At 40.0% G+C, this 25834-nt stretch overlaps 1 protein-coding gene across 1 annotated transcript; it reads left to right on the forward strand.

Annotated features, from left to right (window-relative positions):
- The first annotated feature begins 784 nt into the window (after nucleotides 1–784).
- Nucleotides 785–25834, forward strand: LOC126092428 (trafficking protein particle complex subunit 2-like protein). Its single transcript, XM_049908023.1, has 5 exons — nucleotides 785–960; nucleotides 1042–1214; nucleotides 11047–11134; nucleotides 11218–11297; nucleotides 25444–25834. The coding sequence occupies exons 1-5, from the start codon at nucleotides 928–930 to the stop codon at nucleotides 25487–25489; spliced, it is 420 nt and encodes a 139-aa protein (XP_049763980.1). The 5' UTR covers nucleotides 785–927; the 3' UTR covers nucleotides 25490–25834.

A 25834-nucleotide genomic window follows, 5' to 3' on the forward strand; every position in this document is an offset into this window, starting at 1 on the left:
TCGTCGATCAAGAGAGCCAAAGAAAATCTGTACAAATTGTAGACCTTTTCGCTAGCCACTTACTTGAAACGTTAATCATCTGTCGATTTCAGATATCTAGCCTCTCTTGTAGAAGAACACTCAATTGGAAAAAAGTCCAAGTCGTCATGATCATTTGCAATGCGTTACGAAAACAAAGCAAAAGAACAAAAATAAAGAATAAGAAGACGCAGAAGCACAAGAACCTCTACTATAATTCGACACGTCGAAAATATCTAAACTACTGATATTAGCAGACAACAACGCCAGTCACCCACCAACGTCAATCTTAAAACTTTCTGTGAGGGAAACTTTGTCCCAGACGTCCTATTCTATCAAGTTCCAATCCGTTGACGGTCTGTGTGAATACCCCATTTGATATCTATTATGGAGAGTTTTGAGGTTCCATTTCAACCATCTCCATCATGTCAAGTATGAATCGATGTTTATGTAGTAATGTAACTCTTTTATTGGGGCGTTTGTCACTCGTTTAATATTTCTGTGGGAAATTCACTTTCGTACCAAATACTTTTAGGACTGTTTTTTCCCCTTAACCATTCTGTAAGCTCTTGACCCAGAATCTGTTTAACTAGTACGAATCATTTTAGATGGCTGCATCTTGCAAACTGCCCGTTTCGTGATCGCGCTTTCGGTATCAGTTCTAGACTTCCGAAGGCGATGATGTGCAAGTTTTCATTGCCTATGGAAATCTGGCATATGCGAGGTTCGCAGTAAGTGCTCAATGTTTACAGTTTTCACTTCTCATCAGAGATCACTGCTTCTCATGTACACTTGCGGCAAGTACAACATCTATGAACAGAGCTGTCACAGTGCCACACGATAAAAAAGTTGTTATTGTTTCCATTCAGTATCTGACGTAGGAATGTGAAATAATATTTTATCGTCACCATGGCTGTTTGTGTTGCTATAATAGGCAAAGATGTGAGGAATCTTTTATAATGCCTTACCACATGTGTTCACAGTAACTTCTTAGTGCCTACAACTCGTATTTTTTCTTTTCAGAATTCGCCAAAATATATATCATGCTTGAACCCAGAACTCGAACTCCAGTTTCACTACAAGGTTCATACTTCTCTAGATGTGGTTGAAGAAAAATTAACATCAGTTGGTAAAACTACGGCAGATGTTAGAGAATTATATCTTGGTTTGCTATACTCAACAGAAGAACATAAAATGTATCCTGTACGCTTTTTGAATATTAGGTATAATTAGACATATTACAGTTAGTTATCGCCTGATGTCCAAATAGCCTTCAATATTGATAGTTTGGAGTTACTCTTCTTCTTGACTTCGAAAGGACACGAAGCTCCCATTCGGATATTACATGCCGCTTTCGAATGTGAGCCATGTTTCAGTCATGGCATATGTGACATTCGTAATTGCATAGTTCCCCTGTCGTTGGTTATTAGCTCTGCGTAGGACACCCAACCTCATGAACTGAGTGTTTTTCTGTAGGTGCTTCCCTTCCTTAGCCCTTGTAGATCCCTCTGCCCACCACAAAGCAGCAGTGCTAGTTTTGGTCCACCCAGAGTATTTTACTTTCTCAGTACCCCCCATATCAGATGGGCATTCAACTATCTGCTTCCTGGGGAGGTGCCAGTTTGAAGACCACCAATTTCAAATTTTGGTTTGTTCAGTATGAACTAATAAGGCCCAATATTTAGATCTGGGGTGATGTGCTATGGAACAAACTTTTATATGTTTGTGATGCATATTTAATTAAAATTTTCGTGTCCTGTGGCTGTTGTTAAATCTAACAATGTAACTAAAACTTCACCATATTCAGCCTGAAGCAACACATGAAAGTAAAATGTAGTAATAGGCCTGCAGACTGTTGGCATACAAAAGTAGGCACAAGTAGTGCTATTGGCTAAATATGTAGCACAAATAAGTGTCCCACTTAGGTAGAGAACATTAAATCATAGCAAACCATTCCTTGTAAGTATGTTTTCAAAATCATAGTTCACCATATTTATTCATCCAAGAAAAATCTTGCCTACATACCTCCCCCCCCCCCCCCCCCCACACACACACACACACACACACACACACACACACACAGAGAGAGATATTTCAGTTACGCCAAATTTTTAAGGAAAAATTTGGTTTAATTGTTAGCATTGTATTTGGCCATCTTTTTTTATTATTTTTATGTAATTTTCCCTCCCCCTTCATGCTGAATTTTGTAAATTGTAGAGCTTTTTATGTCTGTGTGTTTAGCAGTTTGTTAGGTCCATATTCTAGGAAAAAGAAAATATTGTTTTTCCCTTGATTTATTGATAATTTAAGCACATATTATTGTGTATTAAGCTTTTATCAGTCCCAAACAAGGTTATAACAATAAAAATGGTTAATTTCATACTAAATAAGGCCCAGTGCATGTTTGTATTTTCCCCTAAAATGTTCCAAAGCAGGGTAATTATGTAGAGTTACTGAGTGGAGGATGCAAAACAGTATGACATTCTTATTCCATGTGAGATTTTGGAAAATGCCAAGAACCTACCTTAAAAGGTGACTAAATTGTAGTTACACTGTAACTGAAGTCAAGGGCTGTTGTTATAAATAAAGATAAACATTTACGGACACAGAAGGGGCTTATGGTTTTCCAAAGTCAGGCACATACTAGAGTCTGCAGTTGAGAATGAAAAGAAGAAATTGAAACTAAACCCTTATACAGGATTATCATAATTCTATTGTAGCGAGAATGAGATTTTCACCCTGCAGCGGAGTGTGCACTGATATGGTAGAGCACTTGCCCGCGAAAGGCAAAGGTCCTGAGTTCCAGTCTCGGTCCGGCACACAGTTTTAATCTGCCAGGAAGTTTCATAATTCTATTCTAATTTTTTTTTCCTTCGTGTTATAAGATACCATTGGATAAATTAGACCTCGGGCATCATCAAGCTCTTCCTCCACATTTTGAAGCTACACTGTTCAGCTGATTAATGCTCATGCAGAAATAGGATATCCATGTGACAAAGAACAACTTAAATCATTTGTGCAACAATACGTTAAACAGAATTTATGGAACTCCATTTAAAGGTGACTGTCCTGTGAGGATCAGTATCAAGACTTTACGAAACGCAACCTCCATATTTCTTTGAAGAAACTTGAGCACCTTCAGAAGCCCCAAACACTTAGAGATCCATTTGTAGTTTACCCCTTCTACAATGAACTGAAGAATATGTATGAAATGTGTGGGCTAAAAGATGATGAAAAATCATGCTGTGGCTACAGTTGTGATGGTTCTGGGTTTGACAGTGACCTAACTAGGGTAAGAGCTCTTTGGGGAAAGGAAAATCTACTGAATAGGGCATCTGCAGGATCAGGTAGGGATTCAACGAGTATTGTAGCTTACATTGCTGCAGACAGTCCTTCGTTGCTATCACTGATCATAAGTAAGTATAGTGCATTTCCATGGACCAGGTAATGCCTACCCAGGGATATTTTATGCTGCTTGAACAAGTGATTGGATGAAGGAGCCTCAGTTTTATCAGTAGTTCACTAAACTTTTTATCCCTCACATACAGACATGTAATACAAATAAAAATCTACATTCATACTCAGAAAACCACCACGAAGTGCATGGCAGAGTCTGTCCTATTGCACCAGTTGTTAGGTTTTCTTCCAATTCCATACTTCATGGCACAAGTACTCGTATACAAAATACAAAGGTTAATTCAGCAGTTTAGACCAAAAAGAATGAGTGCCTTCATTTCTTGAACTCCAACATTGCTCTGCAGCCTACAAGCAGCCAAATACATATTAGCAGCCACTTAAACATCATATACAATGGAGTCTCTACTCATCTTGAAAATGGACCATAGAATTTGACCAAAAGATAAGCTTACAGTCATAATCCCTACCCAGCTCTCAGGCACTTAATATATACTGTATCTTAATAAGTCACTCCCAGCTTGGTGGTAAAACATAAGTCATGCCAATGAACAAGCTTAAAATACTCTTCATAAAATAACTAATACGATTGGTATTACTAATCTTTGAAATCCCTGAGACAACCATACTTTGCATTCAGTTAATTAACAACAACATAATTCTTGCTGAAAATAAATATTTAAAATAACTGCTTGTAAGAGGTCTTTCGACACTTCCTGCAGACCTCCGTGATCCAAAATTTTAAGTAAGTTTAACACACAGACCACCAGGTTTAGCTGTTGTCCAGAATGCAACACCTTACAAATGAGCAATGTACCATTCACTTGCAACCCCCACAGTGACAAGTTCCATCATACAACTGACCCCAGTACATCACTAGCTGCATTTGTAGTTACTGTAACCAGTCCGGAGTGACACATGCTATCTCCATTGTAAGCCCATTGCACAAACAACCTCCCCCCACCCAAGTCTGGAAACAGGATACAGGTCTTCCTGACAAATCAATTCAAATCAAAGAACTGAGAAGAGGGAACACATCATAAAAACACTCTACAATTAAGAACAATGAGAACATACCACTAGCATTCCATATGTGCTTCAGTGGAGTGCAGCCATGCACAAAATATTTGCTCTTGGAAATTCAGCTACGATGCACCATGTTTTATGTTGAGAAGCTTAATTTCAATCATCCACAGCCACATTCCAGGGCAGATTAAAACAAACAATGTTCTGTAGGTACCATTGCAAAAAATAATGCCACTGAGCCACCATCTTCCCATATAATTAAATTCCACTCAGAAATATCACTCAAAAGCTACTAGTAGCAGTCCATTAACTATTACTCCAGCCAACCTTCTAGTTTGGAAAGTCACACAAGACTCCTCAACAGGCTGCTCCAAGCTTCCTCCTCAGCTTCAGCACACAGGGGTGGCACTGTTCGGAGACAAAGATTACAAGCAACTCCCAACAATGAAAATTTGTCACAAAACGGCACAACATTAAGTGGAAATTCCTTACCGTTGGAATTTTTCCAGTTGACTCCACACATTTTTCAGTAGATTTATTTGACCCCGCTGACTTGCAACAATACAGACATTCTGTTCATGACACACTGAGTCCTACATCTTCCAGCACTTCATGCACCAATTCATTGGGCACATGACTGTTGGCCAAACACCTTCCAGCTCCTTCACTTGTTTGTAATGTTGGCCTAGCCGATGTAATCGTTCCGCCCATAGAGCAAGAACATGTCTTGGATTTAAGGACAAAATTGCATTCCTCACGTTAAAAACAGCCTTTCAAAGATGAGGCCTTTTTCACTAATAGTCTTTTAGATTTCTTCTGCAAAGTTATTCATAATTGCATGAAATCAACTTCACCCCCACTCTAAGAAAAATTGATCCTTATTTGTGACAGCTTCAGTATAGAGAAGTGTTAACAAATAACACAATTTTATGTCAGCTGATGAAAGCCAAGGGGAGAAAAGAGAAAAAGAGGGATAATATCAACAAGGAGAGGAAAAGAAAACCAAATTATGACCTTGAAGGTGAGGAGCAGCTGCCAGTACTTAATTATGAACTTGAAGATGAAGTTTCTGGTGAACATGACCAAGATCATTTTGATTGATCTGTGCCAACACAATCTTCAATTAAAGCTGCAGGAAATGTACTGCTCGGTTCTTTCTGGAAAAAGAAACTCCTATAAACAATACCTATGCATCTCTGGTGTGAGATTAATAAGCTATTCCAAGTATAGCAAGACTACATATTTGATGTTGATAGGATGATTTTTTAGGTATTTTGCCGCAACCATCTCAGGAAAAGTGTAGAGAACAAATTTAATTCATTTATGAAAATTCCATTGATATCCATGAGATGTAGCCGCATATTTTCGTGTTGTGTTTATGTGTACTGACAAGGGGTATGTTACCCACTGTCTCAGTTTTACTATTGTTTGATAAATTCCATTCAAAAATTGCTTATTTTGTAATTTTTATCAGCCAGTCCATGCTTCGAGATTGTACTTTCTATCTGCCCCTGACCTAATTGGTAAATATAAACTTATTGTGATGTCATTTAGAACCAACAGTTTAATGAATCCAACAGCATAATTTGTATTTCAGGCCTGTTAACCCTTAAAATTGCAAAAGTAACTGGCTCAAATGAAGCAAGGTAGTAATTCAAAGTCGAAACATTACAAAATCATTTTTCCTATTACCCTACCAGACCCAGTAGATACCTTTTCTGAGTTAAGAAAATGACAGAATTAGATGACATACTACCCCTGAATTAATTCTTTACGGAATATAATTCCTTACATGCTGTGAAACTGGGCAGAGTAGGCAAGTCCGACAGTGTGAAAACTTCTTGTAACAGAAGTTAACATAGACTACAGTGTTTTATTTAGTGTGCCATTTATTTTGTTTATATATGTATCCCATTTGAAGTCATTTTGGAGCTAAATGCTTAGAATTCTTTTTCTATGTGATTTTGTTGGAGTTTGTCACACTGGTGTTGCAAGCATCAGCTGTAATACAGAAGTTCAGGAATGTTACATCTTTGACATTTTTCAATCACTTATTCCCCTCAAACCATCCATTTAGTTGGGTTTCTATTTTATTTGCACTTGCTTGTAGTCGACTTGGGTTTTTTTCTTATGATGAGAATTCTTTTCATCTGCAAAAAAAGTAATGTTTTTGATTCAGTTTTCAGTTCTGAGAAATCTTTGTACAGGAGAAGAGGATTGACCCAAGAATGGGTCCTTGGGCACCTCCTTTTGTTAGAATTTCTGTGACTAGGAAACATGTCTTTGTACTTTTCTGTAGTTCATATTTTATTTGTATTCTCTGTTACCTGTTAGTCAAGTATCATGTGAACAATTTTGATCCAGTGCCTCTAATGCCATATACTGGGAACTTCTTCAGCAATTTGTTGTGATTCAGAAAGTCAAGAGCTAAAAAAAATGTCAGTGGCATTTTACTTTTTGTCCACTGCACCTATAGGGTTTCATACACTTAATAGTTGCCAATTAATTTTTCCTTAAGTCATGCTAAGTATCAGTGATAATATTCTTTTTATGCATTAACCTGTTACACATTGTTTTTCTATGATTTTACTATTATCTGACAATAATCTCAAAAAGTAATTGCAAAAGCAACCTGTAACAGTAGTCTGCCACATTTTGATTTATTAATGTACAAGTGACTTGTTCCACGACCATGATTCTTATCTCTCTCAGAAATCCAGTGAATGGTAAAGCTCTTAAATGAAATTATATCAGCACCGCAGACTTCAGTGACTTGTGGCTCACGTTCATCTGTTCACAAAATGATTTAAACCAAAGGAACACTGAGATGCTGAAACTTAAAATATTATGTCAACCCTTGTTTAATAAAAATTGCAGTACTCCCACTTGTAACTACACTCCTGGAAATTGAAATAAGAACACCGTGAATTCATTGTCCCAGGAAGGGGAAACTTTATTGACACATTCCTGGGGTCAGATACATCACATGATCACAATGACAGAACCACAGGCACAGACACAGGCAACAGAGCATGCACAATGTCGGCACTAGTACAGTGTATATCCACCTTTCGCAGCAATGCAGGCTGCTATTCTCCCATGGAGACGATCGTGGAGATGCTGGATGTAGTCCTGTGGAACGGCTTGCCATGCCATTTCCACCTGGCGCCTCAGTTGGACCAGCGTTCGTGCTGGACGTGCAGACCGCGTGAGACGACGCTTCATCCAGTCCCAAACATGCTCAATGGGGGGACAGATCCGGAGATCTTGCTGGCCAGGGTAGTTGACTTACACCTTCTAGAGCACGTTGGGTGGCACGGGATACGTGCGGTCGTGCATTGTCCTGTTGGAACAGCAAGTTCCCTTGCCGGTCTAGGAATGGTAGAACGATGGGTTCGATGACGGTTTGGATGTACCGTGCACTATTCAGTGTCCCCTCGACGATCACCAGTGGTGTACGGCCAGTGTAGGAGATCGCTCCCCACACCATAATGCCGGGTGTTGGCCCTGTGTGCCTCGGTCGTATGCAGTCCTCATTGTGGCGCTCACCTGCACGGCGCCAAACACGCATACGACCATCATTGGCACCAAGGCAGAAGCGACTCTCATTGCTGAAGATGACACGTCTCCATTCGTCCCTCCATTCACGCCTGTCGCGACACCACTAGAGGCGGGCTGCACTATGTTGGGGCATGAGCGGAAGACGGCCTAACGGTGTGCGGGACCGTAGCCCAGCTTCATGGAGACGGTTGCGAATGGTCCTCGCCGATACCCCAGGAGCAACAGAGTCCCTAATTTGCTGGGAAGTGGCGGTGCGGTCCCCTACGGCACTGCGTAGGATCCTACGGTCTTGGCGTGCATCCGTGCGTCGCTGCGGTCCGGTCCCAGGTCGACGGGCACGTGCACCTTCCGCCGACCACTGGCGACAACATCGATGTACTGTGGAGACCTCACGCCCCACGTGTTGAGCAATTCGGCGGTACGTCCACCCAGCCTCCCGCATGCCCACTATACGCCCTCGCTCAAAGTCCGTCAACTGCACATACGGTTCACGTCCACGCTGTCGCGGCATGCTACCAGTGTTAAAGACTGCGATGGAGCTCCGTATGCCACGGCAAACTGGCTGACACTGACGGCGGCGGTGCACAAATGCTGCGCAGCTAGCGCCATTCGACGGCCAACACCGCGGTTCCTGGTGTGTCCACTGTGCCGTGCGTGTGATCATTGCTTGTACAGCCCTCTCGCAGTGTCCGGAGCAAGTATGGTGGGTCTGACACACTGGTGTCAATGTGTTCTTTTTTCCATTTCCAGGAGTGTATTTCTGTAGAAATAATTTACTAGTATTTAGCCTAGTATAGAAAATGAGAAGATGTGGTCAATCTTTAGCCATTAGTTTGTGATGCGCAGAACACTAGTAAAGTGTAGTACATTATTTAGCTGGGACTGATAACCTCACCGTTTGTTGCCCTCCCCCAAATCAACCAACCAACACTGTTTAGCAAAAACTATATATTTAAAACTTTGTGATTGAGTCAGGTGGCAAATAGAGTTTTCACTGTGTAATTTGAAGTCCTTGTTGTAATCTGATCTCGAGGCGACTAAAATAGTGGGATAGGTAGAGGGGTGAGAGGAGATACATGTGCAAATGGTCAATTGTTATTTATTAGCTTCTAATGTCCACTTGTTCCTTTGCTTTATCAAAATCCTGTGTTCTTTCTATGTGTTTAATGATAACTATAGTGAACATTTTGTACAGTGCAGCAAGAAAGCTGGTGTGTGTGTGTGTGTGTGTGTGTGTGTGTGTGTGTGTGTGTGTGTGTGTGTGTGTGTGTGCCCTCTCTTGTGAAGGAGAATAATTAAATGAGATAATTGTTTTATTGTTCCAGTTTTGTAGACTTGTCTTCAGTTACAAACGTTTTGTAAATAATTTGGAGTTCCTTTAGTACAACTTTTCCAGCAGCTGAAAACTTTCCTTTTTTCATACCTTAAATGACTTCATGCACCTCAAATGGCATTATTTCTATTATGTTTCTTTCATTATTTACGACCAGTGTTTGTGATTTGCTCTTGAATTGTAGAAACATTTATGAGTAAAGAATTTTTGAATGCTTGTGTAATTTTTCTCTCTTTTTTTCACTTTGTGTTGCCATATGCCTTAACTCATTAAATATTGTATCTATTCAAAAGAAGTCTTGATTTATCTTTTTCATACCCTTGTAGTTTTCAGTCTCTCTCTCTCGCCAACATTTTGTTGTACCTGAATGTTTTTGTGTAATTGAGTACATTCTGCAGTTTCTGTTTAACAGCTAAATTGTTCCAGTTGAGATTTCATTTTCCTTTGCCTTCTTCATGCTATCCAAATCGTTTGCTGTTTGGGTAAGTACCTTTATTAATTACTAAGCCCTGGTTTATGTCAGTGTTCTCATTTCCTGATGCAAAAACCCTGTTACTTAAGTAATGTGATACATTCTTAAATAAATTGTCATCATGTACATTTCTAAGTTCTTATCTGATGAATCTGTTTCTTTCTGACTTACATATTTTTACTCTACATCTTTGGAGCCTATGATCACCTGCATTTTTGAAAGTGGTTTAAGGCAGTCAATCTGTGATAAACAGTCGGTTTCATTTTTAGTTCTATTTGGCCCTTGCCAAGACAGTTTCCCATTTCTCCCCTTCTCAAAAAATAAATTGAGGATGAACATGTTATTCCAAATACTACTCTTGTTTATCGTCTTGCTTTTGTTATTGCACCCACAGTTTTCCACTGTGGAGTCCTTCAATAGCTGTTCTCCTAACTCCTTCCTAAGTTCCTCCTTCATCGTCATGTGATTTGCTAACGTTAGTCAGTTTTTGTAATTCTCCCTCATCATACGAAAGAGACAAGTATAATATATTTTCATGGAACGTCATTTCTTTATTTTTAAAACATATCTTATGTTTAAGATTATTGTTGTATCTAATATCTATAATCTCCAACCCCCCCTCCTCCCCCTTGCATCCAGTCACTTCTAGTAACCATACTCTGTCATGTTTGGTGTTATGTATCTCTTCCAAATCCCCTAACCTATCCTGAAATATTAGCCTCCTAAGCTATTACTCCTTTCCTTGGGGAGGAGGGAGGAATACATTGAGTAAGGTTAAAAAGGAAGGTCAAGCCACTCAAACCATTGGATGAAAGGGTCCCTACAGTTGTGAGGATGATCAGAGACGAAAATGAAGCAAGAGATTTCAGACATAGTACGAGCTTCCCCTTTTATCCTTGTCTCCCCTCATCCTCACAACAGGTGAGTCCCTTTCATCTTAGAGTCTGAGTGATGTGACCCTCTCATTAATCTTCCCCAACATATTCCTCCCTCCTCTCCAAGGAAGAACCCAATAGTATGAAAATCTGGGATACCATAATATACTTCTGTAGCTACCAAATGTTTCAGCTCCTAAAGTTAAATAATGACCAGCATTTCTATTACATAACTTTGTACTTTTCTCAAGTGAAGTTTTCCTATCCTGAGATCATAAAGTTATGCAGTTTATTGTTCCTTTAAAAATACTTGTGAAATATTGATATTTGCCTTAATGATTTAAAAGATTTGGATATGTAACAAACACAAAAATCAAATTTATAATTGTTGTTGAATCCTCAAACACTCTTCTGCGAGACAATGAAGTCAGAACGGTAAGTCATTTAAGCCTGATCTATACTGAAAAACTCATATATTCTGCAGTTAAAAGAGAGATTCCAAATGTGGCATTTTTCAGATGTTTCGGAAACTACACAGCCTATATACTGATGTGGTGTGTAATCCATTTTACATACCAGGGGATGTTATTACATCAAAGTAAGTATTCATCATTTTGTACTCAATGTATTTAGGTTTACACAGCACATTCAGATATAGGATATGCATGGAATTGTAATATCGTTGTGAAAGCTATGTGGCTTTGTTTTTATAATGATACAATTGCTGTCATGACCTACCCAACCAACAGAAGTTGGCACTATGCAGGTGTGTTTTCCAAACAGCTGCGGTATAGGTATGTTCTACACATGGTAAAGTGAATGATGATGGATAAGTCAGTAACATGCAAATTATTCAAGGGCTACATCATGAACTGGCCCATCCAGGTTGCACCTGCATCATACAGTGTAGTAAATGTCATGTTATGTATTGATAAGCTGCATTTCCCTGTTGAGTTACTTGGTACGCTGTTTGTGTTCATATAGACAATCACCTATGTATATTAAGAAATGAAATACTTTGTACAGTATTCAGTTTCATACAGTATCATCAGTCAGTAATAACTTTAAAATGAATGTTTCATTCTGAAGTGAAATGTGCTCTATAATTAAATTTAACTGTGGTCAAGAAAGGTGGAACAGTGATTAAAACAACGAACTCATGTTCAAGACAAAAGCAGGTAAAATCATCACACAGCCAGCCATATTTGATCGTAATCTCTTCCCTTTCTCAAGCGGTGCTCTTACCAGCTGCAATCTACATGCCCAACACACAGCCCTGTTAATTATTTCGTTTATTTATATGCTTCCATAGATCCCATTAGAAAGAAGCACCTTCAGGGATATGAAACAAGTGAATGTACACCTTAGAAAATGAGCAGCTGTTAGAAACCACATTAATTATTAACTGTTGTTAAATTTGTGCCTGCACAAGCTAAGTTTGGTTAAGTAGCTGCTGCTCTCACAGCTATATTAAGTAATTACTATTTATCTCCTGTTGCCAGCTTAGTATCTACATGACCACACTGAGATTTACGACAGATCAGTGGTTATCAACAATGCAGGAAAAGCAGATTGCTACTTGCCATAAAGAAGACACATTAAGTTGCAGACTGGCACTATTAACAGACACTTAAAGCAAGCTTTTGGCCACAGCCTTCATCAACAAAGAAGAAACACACACTGTTCACACACACAAGCAAGCACACCTCATGCATACATGACCACCAACTACAGTATCTCGGACCAGAATGCATCTGGTGATAGTTGCATTCCAGCTCGAGATGCTAGAGTTGGCAGTCATGTGTGCACGAGGTGTGCTTGCTTGTGGGTATGAATGGTGTGTTTTTCTCTTTTGCTGATGAAGGCTGTGGCCAAAACCTTTATTTAAGTGTCTTTTAATTGTGCCTGTCTGCAAATTAATGTGTCTTCTTCACAGTAAGTAGCAACCCATCTTTTTCTACATTGTTGATATTCCTACTTGGAGTTTCCAATGTTAGATCAGTAGTTATGTACTGTAAGAATATAGCCATGTTTACAATGAACAAGGCAGCAGCCACCGGCCAAGACAGAGCAGCAACAGGGAAGTAACTGATTTTGTGGCATTTTACAAGTTCCTAACCAGATGCGAATTTTGTAGATTCATTTGTGTGTTTTGGTAGTTTAGTTTTCGAATTTCTGTGAGTTAATTTAATATATTTTGTTTGTAAAGTAACCAATTTTTTGACATTTTACAAGTTCCTAACCTGGAGCGAATTATTTAATCTCACCTGTGTGTGTTGGTAGTTTAGTTTTTGTATCTATGCATGCTAATCCATTTTATTAGACACAGTTCTTGCATTTTCATTAGTCTTTGAAGTAGAGTTTCGTAGTGCATGTTGATAGTCGTTTGTTTGTGTTTTGTAGTTTTCCACCTTATTTAGTGCGGATAGGGCTGTGATTGTTATGTGCAGATGCAAGTTGAGTTGATGACACTTCACTCTCATCTCCAGGCCATGTTGGCTTCAGCTACAAAGCTTGAGGCTGCAATGGATGCACATCACTATTGTGGGCTATCCGTGGGGATCCAATGGATGTCCAGCATGACCCACGAGTCCACCGATTGATCCACACAGGTGGCCAGCCCAGTTACTGCTCGCATTGAAGGTAACCTCTCACCTGTAGTCGAGTGGGAGGTTGCCTCCAGGCGTGGCAGGCTGCAAAAGACTTCCCGGAGGGGGGTGGGGGGAGAGGGGGGGTCAGTGTAAGGCCTCCCCAGGGTTAGTTTGATAAACAGATTCCCAGGTGTTATCTGTGGCTGACAATGTCCCTCAGCCAATTGCAGTCATTTGTCCTGTTTCAAGGGAAACCTATCAACCTGCAGGATTTGGGCAGCCACAAAGGGTGGGATTACTTGTAGCTGGCAGGATATGGCTGCCAAGGAGGAGAAGAAAACCAATGTGCACTCCATGTACATATCATGTGGAGTTACTCCAGATGCGAAATGGGTCCTTCTGTATGACATGAAGAGCACAGGGTACAGCCAGTTGCAGGAGGTGGCTCATGTTGGTACCAATGCAGTCTCTGGTTTTGAGCAGCTATTAGAATTGGTAAAGGCTGCCTGTCTTGCTTGCGAGATGAAAGCAGAGCTCACCATTTGCAGCATAGTCAACAGGATCGCTTGCAGACCTCTGGTACACAGCCTAAGGGAGGGCCTGAATCAGAGGCCCACATGGTTCTGTGACCATGTAGGCTGTAGATTTCTCAACTTTTACCATATGGTGGTGGGATTTCAGATTATATTAAATAGGTCAGGAGCTCATCCCATGCAGGAGGTGGCTGCACGGGTAACAGAGGCTGTGTGGTGTAGACTGGATGGTTTTTTAGATTAGAGGACCTCAGGGAAACGCAAAAAGGGTTCAGTCTCAAAGGGTGCAAACTGAACACGGGGAAAAACACAGATCTAGTAACCATTGCTATAACGGTTATAAATTGTCATGGCTGTGTCATGAAAGTACCAGAGCTCCAAGCACTAATAGAAAGCACTGATGCTCAAATCGTTATAGGTGCTGAAAGCAGGCTAAAGCTGAAGCCAATTCAGCCGAAATTTTTGCGAAGGATCTAATGGTTTTAACAAAAAGGATAGGCTAAAACATTGTTGTTGTTAGAAGTACAGTGTATAAACTTTTAGATGGCAGACCTCTCCCTAGTCCTGAATCGGTAGAAGTCGGTAAACGTCAGGAGGCTTCGGTAGGCATGCAGTTTCGACTGCTGCCAACATTAAGTAGCTGACTGTGTTTAGCTGACTGTGTTGTACAAGGTAGCCATTGTCGTCTGCTTCGTCATTGTTTTGCGCTGTACTGTTCTGCGTGTTTTTATTGTGCAGTTGTGCTAAACATTATCAAAATGAGTGAAGAGGCAGTTGCTGGCCCATCTCGGGAGTCGCCAACAACCCCTACCGGTAGACCTATGGTTAGAAGGAAACCAGTATTACGTAGCGATGCTCGCAAAATTATATTGCGTGTGATTGAATGCTGCGAAAGGGAAAGGGAGCAGAAAAAATTGCTTCACCCCATTTACAAATCGTCAGTGAGAGCTGCTACATACACAGGACAAAGCATGTGTAGCATTGGAAGATTCAAACAGTTTCCCAAGAATCATCCTGGCGTATCACCACAAACGCCTGGCAAGAAAAGGTGAGTTTCCATTTCAGATATTTTGTTCGCGATCACTTTGAAGGAGCCCCCTATTTAGTCCGAATTACTTTATATTTCATTTTTCCTTGTTACTGTATTGCTTTGTATTGAAACACCACTGGTTACTGTATGATTTCGAAACACATTCATATTACAGTACATTTCCAAATTCAAAAAAATACATGCAGTGCAGAAGGCATTTTCTTTCTCTCACTTTGAACTTAGGAAAAGAAGTCGAGAAATCGAAGTAATGATCGATGATTTCAACCAGCGTGTCATTCGCGACACGATTGCGGAATTTTATTCAGTGCGGAAGATTGTGCCGAGCCTGCCAACACTGCTTTCAGTTTTGCGCGACAAAATAGGCTGGAAGTGGAGTATTGTCTCGCTGAGAAAAGTACTTTTGTCTATGGAATTCATATGGCGTAAGGTGGAAAACAAGAGGAATGTGTTGTTTGAACGTCCAGACATTGTGCACTGGCGATCTCGTTTCATTGCAATCGGATGAATGGTTTGTCATTACCGCTGGATATATTTCGTAAACCACATCAAATACTTACAAATCGATTCCACAGACCGAACCTGAGGAGAGGGGCTAGTGTAATTGGTTAATACAAACCATACAAAAATGCACGGAAGTATGTTTTTTAACACAAACCTACGTTTTTTTAAATGGAACCCCATTAGTTTTGTTAGCACATCTGAACATATAAACAAATACGGAATCAGTGCCGTTTATTGCATTGTAAAATGTTAATTACATCCGGAGATATTGTAACCAAAAGTTGACGCTTGAGTACCACTCCTCCGCTGTTCGATCATGTGTATCGGAGAGCACCAAATTACGTAGGGATCCAAAGGGAACGGTGATGGACCTTAGGTACAGAAGAGACTGGAACAGCACATTACGTCCACATGCTAACACCTTTTTATTGGTCTTTTTCACTGACGCACATGTACATTACCATGAGGGGTGAGGTACGCGTACACACGTGGTTTCCGTTTTCAATTACGGAGTGGAATAGAGTGTGTCCCGACATGTCAGGCCAATAGATGTTCAATGTGGTGGCCATCATTTGCTGCACACAATTGCAATCTCTGGCGTACACACCGCAGTACATCTGGTGTAATGTCGCCGCAGGCTGCCAAAATACGTTGTTTCATATCCTCTGGGGTTGCAGGCACATCACAGTACACATTTTCCTTTAACATACCCCATAGAAAGAAGTCCAGAGGTGTAAGATCAAGAGAACGGGCTGGCCAATTTATGCGTCCTCCACGTCCTATGAAACGCCCGTCGAACATCCTGTCAAGAGTCAGCCTAGTGTTAATTTCGGAATGTGCAGGTGCACCATCATGCTGATACCACATACGTCGACGCGTTTCCAGTGGGATATTTTAGAGCAACGTTGGCAGATCATTCTGTAGAAATGCGATGTATGTTGCAGCTGTTTGGGCCCCTGCAATGAAGTGAGGACCAATGAGGTGGTCACCAATGATTCTGCACCATACATTTACAGTCCACGGTCGCTGTCGCTCTACCTGTCTGAGCCAGCGAGGATTGTCCACGGACCAGTAATGCATGTTCTGTAGATTCACTGCCCTGTGGTTTGTGAAACCCGCTTCATCGGTAAACAGGTAGAACTGCAACGCATTCTCTGTTAATGCCCATTGACAGAATTGCACTCGATGATTAAAGTAATCACCATGTAATTGCTGATGTAGTGACACATGAAACGGGTGAAAGCGGTTACGATGCAGTATGCGCATGACACTACTTTGACTCAGTCCACCGGCTCTCGCAATGTGCCGTGTACTCATGTGTGGGTTCATGGCAACAGCAGCTAACACACCAACTGCACCCGCTTCTCCTGTGACGGGCCTGTTACGGACCCGTTTGCGTGCTACACCATACCTGTTGCATACAGTTGGCGGTAGATGTTTTGCAATGTGCAGCACGTTGGATGCTCTCTGTCCGGGTACCGTTCTGCATAAACCCTGCAGGCTTCAGCTGCATTTCGTCGACACTCGCCATAGATGAGTATCATCTCCGCCTTTCCAGAGTTCGAATACACCATGGTCACAGTTCCTACAACACTACACTATCACAGACGTCTGGTAACATGGTGTACTACAGTTGGTCTGCATGAATGCAGAATAACAGCAGCAGCAAGCACTACATGCGGACACTGCGACAGCTAGACCAAACCACAACAGTGTACTACAGCCACACTCGTAAACACGGTCATCATCGTAAACATGTCCCTGCAGATGCTGCTCGCCGACCGTGGCCCGTGTTTGTTACAACACGCAACTGAACGTCGGAGGTTTCAAACATGATGATTTCAGTTTCGTTTACGAACAACATTTAAAGCGAGTTTTACTTCCAAGCCTTTCGTCTGCTTTCGCGTAAGCATGACGCGCAATTTGTCCCCTCCCCTCGCCAGCCAATGCTTGCTTCCTCCTCTCCCTGCACTCCCCTCACAACTCTGCCGTCTTACACAGTAGTTTATTTTGTAGCAGAATTGAAGTAGATACTTTCTGTGAGTTAGTATGGATAGACATCATTCCTGGCAACCAGAATAAAATAATCATTGGATCCTTTTACCAACCTCCCAACTCACATGATAAAATTGCTGAAAGTTGATTCTAGTTTCAAACATGTTCCTGACTCTTACAATTGTAGTTGGTGGAGCTTTAGTTTACCCTTGGTGTGTTGGCAAAAATACATGTTTAAACCTGGAGGTCTGCATAAAACATCATCCGAAATTGTGCTAAATGCATTCTCTGAAAATTATTTCGATCAATTATTTCATGAGCCCACTTTGAATAGTGAATGGTTGTGCAAATACACTTGACCTATTAGCAACAAATAATCCTGAGCTAACAATGAGCATCAAAATGGATAAAGCAATTAGTGAACACAGGATTGTCATAGCAAGACCGTGTGCCGTAACTCCCAAATCCACCAAAAATAAGTGAAAAATATATCTGTTCAACAAAGCAGACAAAAATTTGCTTGATGCCTTCCTGAGAATGAATCTCCACTCCTTCCAAATTAACACTGTAAGTGTAGACAAGATGTGGCTTGAATTCTGAGAAATAGGGTCAACAGCAATTGATAAATTTATACTAAATAAATTAACAAATGACAAAGCTGATCCCTCATGGTACAAAAAAAGGTCAGAACACTGTTGCAGAAACAATGAAAAAAGCATGCCAAGTTTAAACGAATGCAAAGCCCCCGGGATTGGCAATCTTTCACAGAAGCTTGAAATGTAGTGCAGACTTCAATGAGAGACACTTGTAGTTTCCTTAGTGAAACTTTGTCCCGAAACCTGGCAGAAAATTCAGAGAGATTCTTATCGTGTGTGAACTGTGCCATCAGCAAGACACAGTCAAGGCCTTCTCTGCACAGTAGTAATGGAAATACATTGAGGACAGTGCTGCTAAAGCAGGGTTACTAAACACAACCTTCTGAAATTCCATCACCAAAGAAGAGGAAGCAGATATTCCAGAATTTGAATCAAGAACAACTGTCAACATGAAGTTAGAAGCAGATATCCATGGAGTAGTGAAGCAACTTAAATCACTTAATAAAAGCAAGTCATCTGGTCCAGGTTGTATACCAGTATGATTCCCTTCAGAGTATGCTGATGCAATTGCTCCATACTTAATGATCATATACAACCCCTTGCCCTACGAAAGATCTGTACCCAAAGACTGGAAAGTTGCACAGGTCACACCGATATTCAAGGAAGGCAACAACAGTAATAATCTAAATGACAGGGCCATACCATTAACGTTGATATGCCACAGGATTTTATAACATGTATTGTATTTGAATATTATTAATTACCTCAAAGAAAGTGGTCTATTGATTTATAGTCAACATGGATTTAGAAAACATCATTCTTGTGAAACACAACTAGCTCTTTACTCACACAAAGTGTTGAGTGCTACCAACAAAGGAATTCATATTTATTCTATATTTCTAGATTCCCAGAAGGCTTTTGATGCAATACCTCAAAAGCGACTTGTAATCAGATTGTATGCTTATGGAATATGTCTCAGTTATGTGACTGGATTCATTATTTCCTGTCAAAGAAATCACAGTTTGTAATAACTGACAGAAAGTCATTGTGTAAAACAGAAGTGATTTCTGGCATTACCCAAGGTATGCCCTCCATTGTTCCTTATCTATACAAGCGATATAAGAGAGAATCTGAGCAGACGTCTTAGGTTGTTTGCAGACGATTCTGTCATTTAACATCTAGTAAAATCATCAGAAGATAAAAACCAATTGCAAAATGATTTAGATATTGTGTGTATGGTGCAAAAATTGGCAATTGACCCTATGTAATGAAAAGTGTGAGGTAATCCACATTAGTACTAAAAGGAATCTGTTAAACTTTGGTTACACAATGAATAAATGAAATCTGAAGGTTGTAAATTTCAACTAAATACATAGGAATTACATTTATGAACAACTTAAATGGGAAAGAACACACAGAAAATGTTGTGAGGAAGGCAAGCAAAAGACTGCATTTTATTGGCAGAACACTTAGAAGATGCAACAGATCTCCTAAATAGATTTTAGAGTACTGCTCTTCAGTGTGGGATCCTTACCAGATAGGATTAATGGAGTACATCAAGAAAGTTCAAAGAAGGGCAGCAGGTTCTGTATTATCCAGAAATAGGGAAGAGTGTGTCACAGACATGATACAGGATTTGGGATGCACATAATTAAAACAAAGGTGTTTTTCATTGCGACAGGCTCTTCTCACAAAATTTCAATGATCAACTTTCTCCTCTGAATCCAAAAATATTTGCTGACTTGTATCTACACAGGGAGAAACGATCATCATAAAATAAGGGAAATCATAGTGTGCACAGAAAGATATAGGTGTTCCTTTTTTCCACATGCTTTTCGAAAGTGGGATAATGGAGAATTATTGTGAAGGTGCTTCGATGAACCCTCTACCAGGAACTTAAGAGTGATTTGCAGAGTAGTCGTGTAGATGGATATAGATGTACTTATCATGCAGGTAACATAAATCTTAAATGCTTGGACCCAAGTAATTGGGTAAATTCTGGAAGTAGCCAATAAGGTATGACGTATATATGCAGACTGAAGTGACGAATGAAAACTTATACCAAGGCCAAGATTCAAAACAAGATATCATGCCCACTGGGCAGATGTGCTAATCACTATACCACCCTGACACAGTGACTTTGCTCAACTGCATGGACTAGCTTAGCACACATCCTTCCTCAGTCCAAATTCCCCTTCATGCCTGAGCCCACGTAGTATTCCCCCTGAACTCAAACAGCATTGCAGAGGCTCTCCAGCTGTATTGGAATAGCTCCTCGCGTCGAATAAAATAGGGGATCCTGCCTGAATCCCAGGTATATGTGCTTTAATCAAATGGAAGTATATGGTTCCAGAGACCTTTCCAAGTCTCACACATCTATAATGTATGTATGCAGATTGAAAGACAACGAAAATTGCAAAGCCACCGTTGAGAGACCTGGATTCTTATCCTAGCCTTGGTATAAATTCTCATTCACTGCATCAGTCTGATTATAGGCATCATAGATATATGAAGCTTGCAAAGGTCTCTGGAACCATATAGTTGCATTCCAGTAAGGTATTTTCCTAATTCTGATTTCAAATTAATAATGATTATAATTTCTAACTTTCTTCAGATGTGAACGTCTTGAAAAGCTTCACACCAAAATACAGAACCCCACTATGAAACCTGAACTACGAGGAAAAGTTAACATATAAATTATTTTTCCATATTGTATCTTGTGTAAATCACAAAATAACTGAAACTGATTTTCTTGTAAGGAGCAGGTAACATTAAGGAGTGCTAGGAAGCTTTTGTAAGAATCCCCAAATTCCTTAAAGAGACCTTCACAACTCAAATTTTCAGTTTGTCTATATCTCGCTTCTACTTCCCAACCTCCATAGAGGCTCTTCTGCATAGCTTGCTATACTAGCATACCTAGAGAAAGGATACGGTAGTGCATGATGTGACCACAGACTGTGGGTAACTGTCACAATTTCTGTAAAGTATTATTTGCTTCCCCCCCCCCCCCCCCCCAAATGAAAAGCAGTTTCTTTAAATCTGCATTGTTGACTTTACTTTGGTGTTTGTCTCATGTATGTACAATCGATTTCAAAACAATATTGTCTCATCTTCAGAAATCTGTTAGGTGTGCTTCATTAATTGAGTGCTGTAACTGTCATTCCCTTGAGGGGAGGTGCCTATAATACATCTGCCAAACAATTTAATAATTTGTGCCAAACACCCTCTACTCTCTCCTTTGAAATGGAAAAAAATCTATTTTCTCTATTTTTGCTGGAAGCCTATTGAAAATTAAACCTACATAATAGCAGGTGTTATCAAAGTGCAAATTGTTTTTCCATTCAGCATTCACTGAATATATGTGGAAATTTGTTTTGAATTGGTCCAAAATCCCATGAGGGAATATATGTTCAGAGATGGCAGCAGATTTAGGATTCAGAGACACTTGAACAACAACATGCACGAATTGACATGTCAGAATGTTCTGACTGCCCTTTTATGGGCGATAAAAATTCATTGGCATTACTTTTTACATTTTTCGCATTGGCTTGTGACCTCCAGAATTTTTATGATGTGCCTGCCACATTTAGTGGCATATTATTGATATTTATGAGGGGTAGTGTTCCAGTTATCACTTCAGAACTTTAGAAAAATGAAACTGTGTTTGTGCTGGTGTTGATCCTCCTCTCCATATTCTCCCTTCACCACGATTTTACCCAACAGCAGATGGCTTGGAGACCTTGGTAGTAGAAGTAGGGATTTTGGCTGTGCAGAAAAAATTCCACCTCAAAAAACACCTCGTTGTCATTCAGGAAATGCCTGCCACACACTGATTTCTTCATCTGAGGAAAAAATCACTGGGTGCCATTTCAGGAGATTCTTATTTTTTATTTTATTTTTTTTTTTTTTGGGGGGGGGGGGGGGGGGCAAAGGGTAGGAGACAAAATTGATTAGCCCAAAGGAACAGCATGTGAGACTGTCTAGTGCAAAACGAGCTGGGACATTGGAACCAAAAACATTCACAATGCCTTTGCTTGATTCCATTATGTAGCCTAATGAGGAGATTTCACTAGTAGTCTCCTGTGCTCCAAAAAAGCATTCAGCATGACCTCCTCCTATGATGGTTGCATCTTCTCCTTTTTTGCTGGCTATGAATTCACATGCTTGCATTTGCTTCCCTTGTCTTGAGGTTATAATGATCATCCATCATTTGACCATAGTGATAAGGCAGCTAAAGCTGTCACCTAGATTAGCCCAACACAGCTGCAACATTCATATTGCTGCCCTTGTTTGGCAGGCGTTTTGAATGGATAGGAGTAGTTGTGGAACTCAGTAGGCGACAACTTTTGTTCATTTTCAGAATATGACATACTAGATTTTGAAAACTGTTCCACAATTGATATTTACTTTTTCGACTATGCTGTCTCAATTATAGTAGTTCTGTCTTAGAGCACCAGGTCCTCCACTTCTCTTGTTATTCCCAGTTCTTCAGATAGGTGGTCTGTCACTCGTTCTTCGTCATTAAGAATTGTTTGACTTCACTGAAACTGTGAAATTCCACCTCACCTAACCTGTGAGTCATGTGACAGTGAATTGTTGCCATTCACTTCTACCAACTCAACATTTACATCTGTGTTCCCTTTCAAATGCAGAAAATTAATTACCACAAATACTCCACATTATCAATGGCCTGTACTTAACTACAGCACTGTGTTGACCAGCATTATCACAGTACGTTAAAGTTTGTCGACTGTATATAATATTAGCTGTATCCCTTTTTTTTTTTTTTTTTAATTCGCACTCAGATCTTACGATGAAACGACTGTTATTTATGTCCTTATATGTTTTGTAATATTTCAGTGACGATATGTCACTCAGACATGTATGACACTGGCTTTGTAAATGATGCTCCTTAAATTGTGCTTATAAAATGTTATCATGTTATGCCTTGCACTTTTTATCCATTTGTTTCATTGGTTTCAGTTTTTACCTTGCACATGAAAATGGCTTTACAGCCGAAATCGCAGTAGTGAAATAAATAATAAAAACTTGCAGTCAAATGGTGGCAATGATTTAATTTAAAAACTAGAATATGTTCGTGGCGTTTATAGACCTAGAGAAAGCCTTCACTGACGTAAGGTAGCATAAGACTTTTAAAATCCAAACTCTAATTAAATACGAAGGTACACCAGTAATCTAATAGGTGTGCAGAAATGATAGGAGAGGGAGGGGAGATAATGAAAAAGACAAATTTGTCTTAAACGAAATATAAGGTAATACAGGAGTGCGTAGTTTCATGGCAATAGGTACTAATAAAAGTTTCTTGGGCTTCCAGCCACGTCAAGTGATTTAAAATCCATGAGCTTTTGGCCGAGTATTTCTCGGCCATTGTCAAGTGATGACTGTCTTCTGGTTGCTGCTGCCATGCCTATATAGCCGCACTGCCTTCCGTGGCATCACTGGTACCCGCTCCGGCACCATATATGATCATGTTTGCGTTGTGCAACCGCCACGGCCGCTTCAACCTTCCAGTGTCCAGGTCCCATGCTGTGCTTAGCTGCAGGCCACCGTTTTTATTGAGTGTGTTGTCACAAGTTTTTATTTCGATTGCTTCTTTTATATCTGAAAGCTAACAGCTGTCATCATCCATCGCAGAAATGTTCTGTTCTGAGGACCTTAGTGCATCGAGCCAAAACCATTTCAGATTCTGAAAACTTGCTGAAGGAACTGAGCCACTTATGGAAAGTATTCAAGGAAAATGGGTACAACAACCGCAGGATTTCGCAAGCTCTCTTTCCGAAAACACGTGAGCGGAAAGACTCTGAGGAGGACTCAAAGAAGTTTGCGTTTTTGCCATTATGTGGCTCAATAACAGGAAAGATAATCCAGCTCCTAAAGAGGTATAAAATCGATTCGGTCTTCAGGGCTCCAGCAAAAACTTGACAACTCTTGAGGCCTGTGAAAGACGGCGTAGGCCTCAGAATGCCAGGGGTATATAAAATACCGTGTGGGTATGGACAGTTATATAGCAAATAGACTGTGCGTATGATTGAACAGCGCTGTGTAGAACAGAGATGTTTTCGTCTATGGTACCCAGAGAAATCAGCGGTAGCAGAGCATGCATTAGAAAATAGTCATCGTATTGTATTTGACAATACATTTGTTATCACATGGACTAATAGTTTTAGTGATTGCTTAATAAAAGAAGCGATTGAAATAAAAATTTGTGACAACACGCATAATAAAAATGGTGGCCTGCAGCTAAGCAGGGCGTGGGACCTGGCCATCGGAAGGTTGAAGTGGGCATGGCGGCCGCACAATGCAAACATTACCGAATATGGTGCCGGAGCAGGTACCAGTGACGTCACAGAAGGCAGCACGGCTATATAAGGATGGCAGCAACTAACAGAAGACAGTCACCACTTGACAATGGCCAAGCAGTACTCGGCCGAAAGCTTCTGCATTTTAAACCACTTGACATGGCTGGAAGCCCGAGAAACTTTTATTAGTAAAATATAAGGTAGTATGTTAGTTTATCGCCACTGTTGTTTGTATGTTGAAGTGGTAGAATCTAAACTAAAAGCAAAGCTCAGAATGGAATTAAAACTTCAAGCAGAAGAGACTGCTAGATTTTGCTCTGTCCAAGACACAGATGCTGTGCTGGGCTGCCTAGTGAAGAAGTGGGTTATAAGGATTAACAAACCAAAAAATGTTATGAACCATAATTAAAAGAAGCATAGCAGCAGTCTAGTACCAGCTGAACCAAGGTGCAGCAGGAATGTTGCAGCTGTGTTGGGCTGATCTAGATGACTGCTTCTTAATGGAAATGGTCACAAGTCAGCAAAGCTGCCCTCACAAAAAAAGTAGTAGCATGGAATTGAGGAAGAAATTTCTGAGAGTGCATGTCTGATGTATAGAACTATGAGCACTGTGCGAAAATTGGAAGCATTTCAAATAGGGTGCTTCAGAACTGTATTAGAAATTAGGTAAACTGTTGAACTACAAAATATATACCAGAAGGAATAGTTATGGAAATAAATCTTTGCACACTAATGAGAAGAGAGCACAAGTTAGTGGAACATATGCTAAAACTTTCAAAAATAGTTAATTTTGGAGTGGAAGAAGCAGTAGGGTAATAAGATATTTGGCAGACAGATGTTAAATTATGTAAAGTAAATTAGCAATAACAATGGACATAATAGGTATGCTGAGACGAAGAAATTAGTATATGAATAAAAGAGATGGAAGTTAGTGTGAAACCAGATCAGATTTTTGGACTTTCTTTTAAATCTTAACATAATGGAAAGCAATTGAGTTTGAAGGTATTTCAGTATAATCACTTTCTATATACTTGCACATTCATATTCCGTACCTCCTTCCTGTCTTTTTTATCAGTCCTATTTCAATATGCATTATATTTTAACACTCATTGTAATTACTAAAAAACATGTTTTAAATATTCTTTTTTTTTCTGCAGAAATTTCGACACGACAGTGAGAAATATGATGACTGGAAATGCATGAATGTACAAAACCTTTATTTATTTGAGGCTGGAGATGGATGCTAAGGAAAAACTTGAAGTGCAGATGTGTGCTGGAAATATATGAAAACAAGGGATGCAAATACATTCCCATGCCTCTGCTATTGAAAGTGTCTAATCCTTTTTATGCGGGACCCAAACACAGCTTGGGTGGACACCATTGCACTGAATAATGTGCGATTTCATCACTGCACTGAATAAGGTGCGATTTCATCACTGTACGATAGCTGTTCTGTGATGGATATATTGTGCAGTTTTTTCCCTATGTAATATTGTAGAATATGTTATGACTTTTTCTTTTGATAAAATAAAATTATTATTCAACTCG

Source organism: Schistocerca cancellata, chromosome 7 (genome assembly GCF_023864275.1).
Source record: "Schistocerca cancellata isolate TAMUIC-IGC-003103 chromosome 7, iqSchCanc2.1, whole genome shotgun sequence".
NCBI lineage: Eukaryota > Metazoa > Arthropoda > Insecta > Orthoptera > Acrididae > Schistocerca > Schistocerca cancellata.

Bases quoted from the DNA above. Each gene is read 5' to 3' on its own strand.
- LOC126092428 (XM_049908023.1), top strand. From the start codon at position 928: ATGGCTGTTTGTGTTGCTATAATAGGCAAAGAT. The intron at 11,135-11,217 runs GTAAGTCATTTA...GGCATTTTTCAG, and splicing joins GAGACAATGAAGTCAGAACG to ATGTTTCGGAAACTACACAG. The intron at 11,298-25,443 runs GTAAGTATTCAT...TTTTTTCTGCAG, and splicing joins GGGGATGTTATTACATCAAA to AAATTTCGACACGACAGTGA.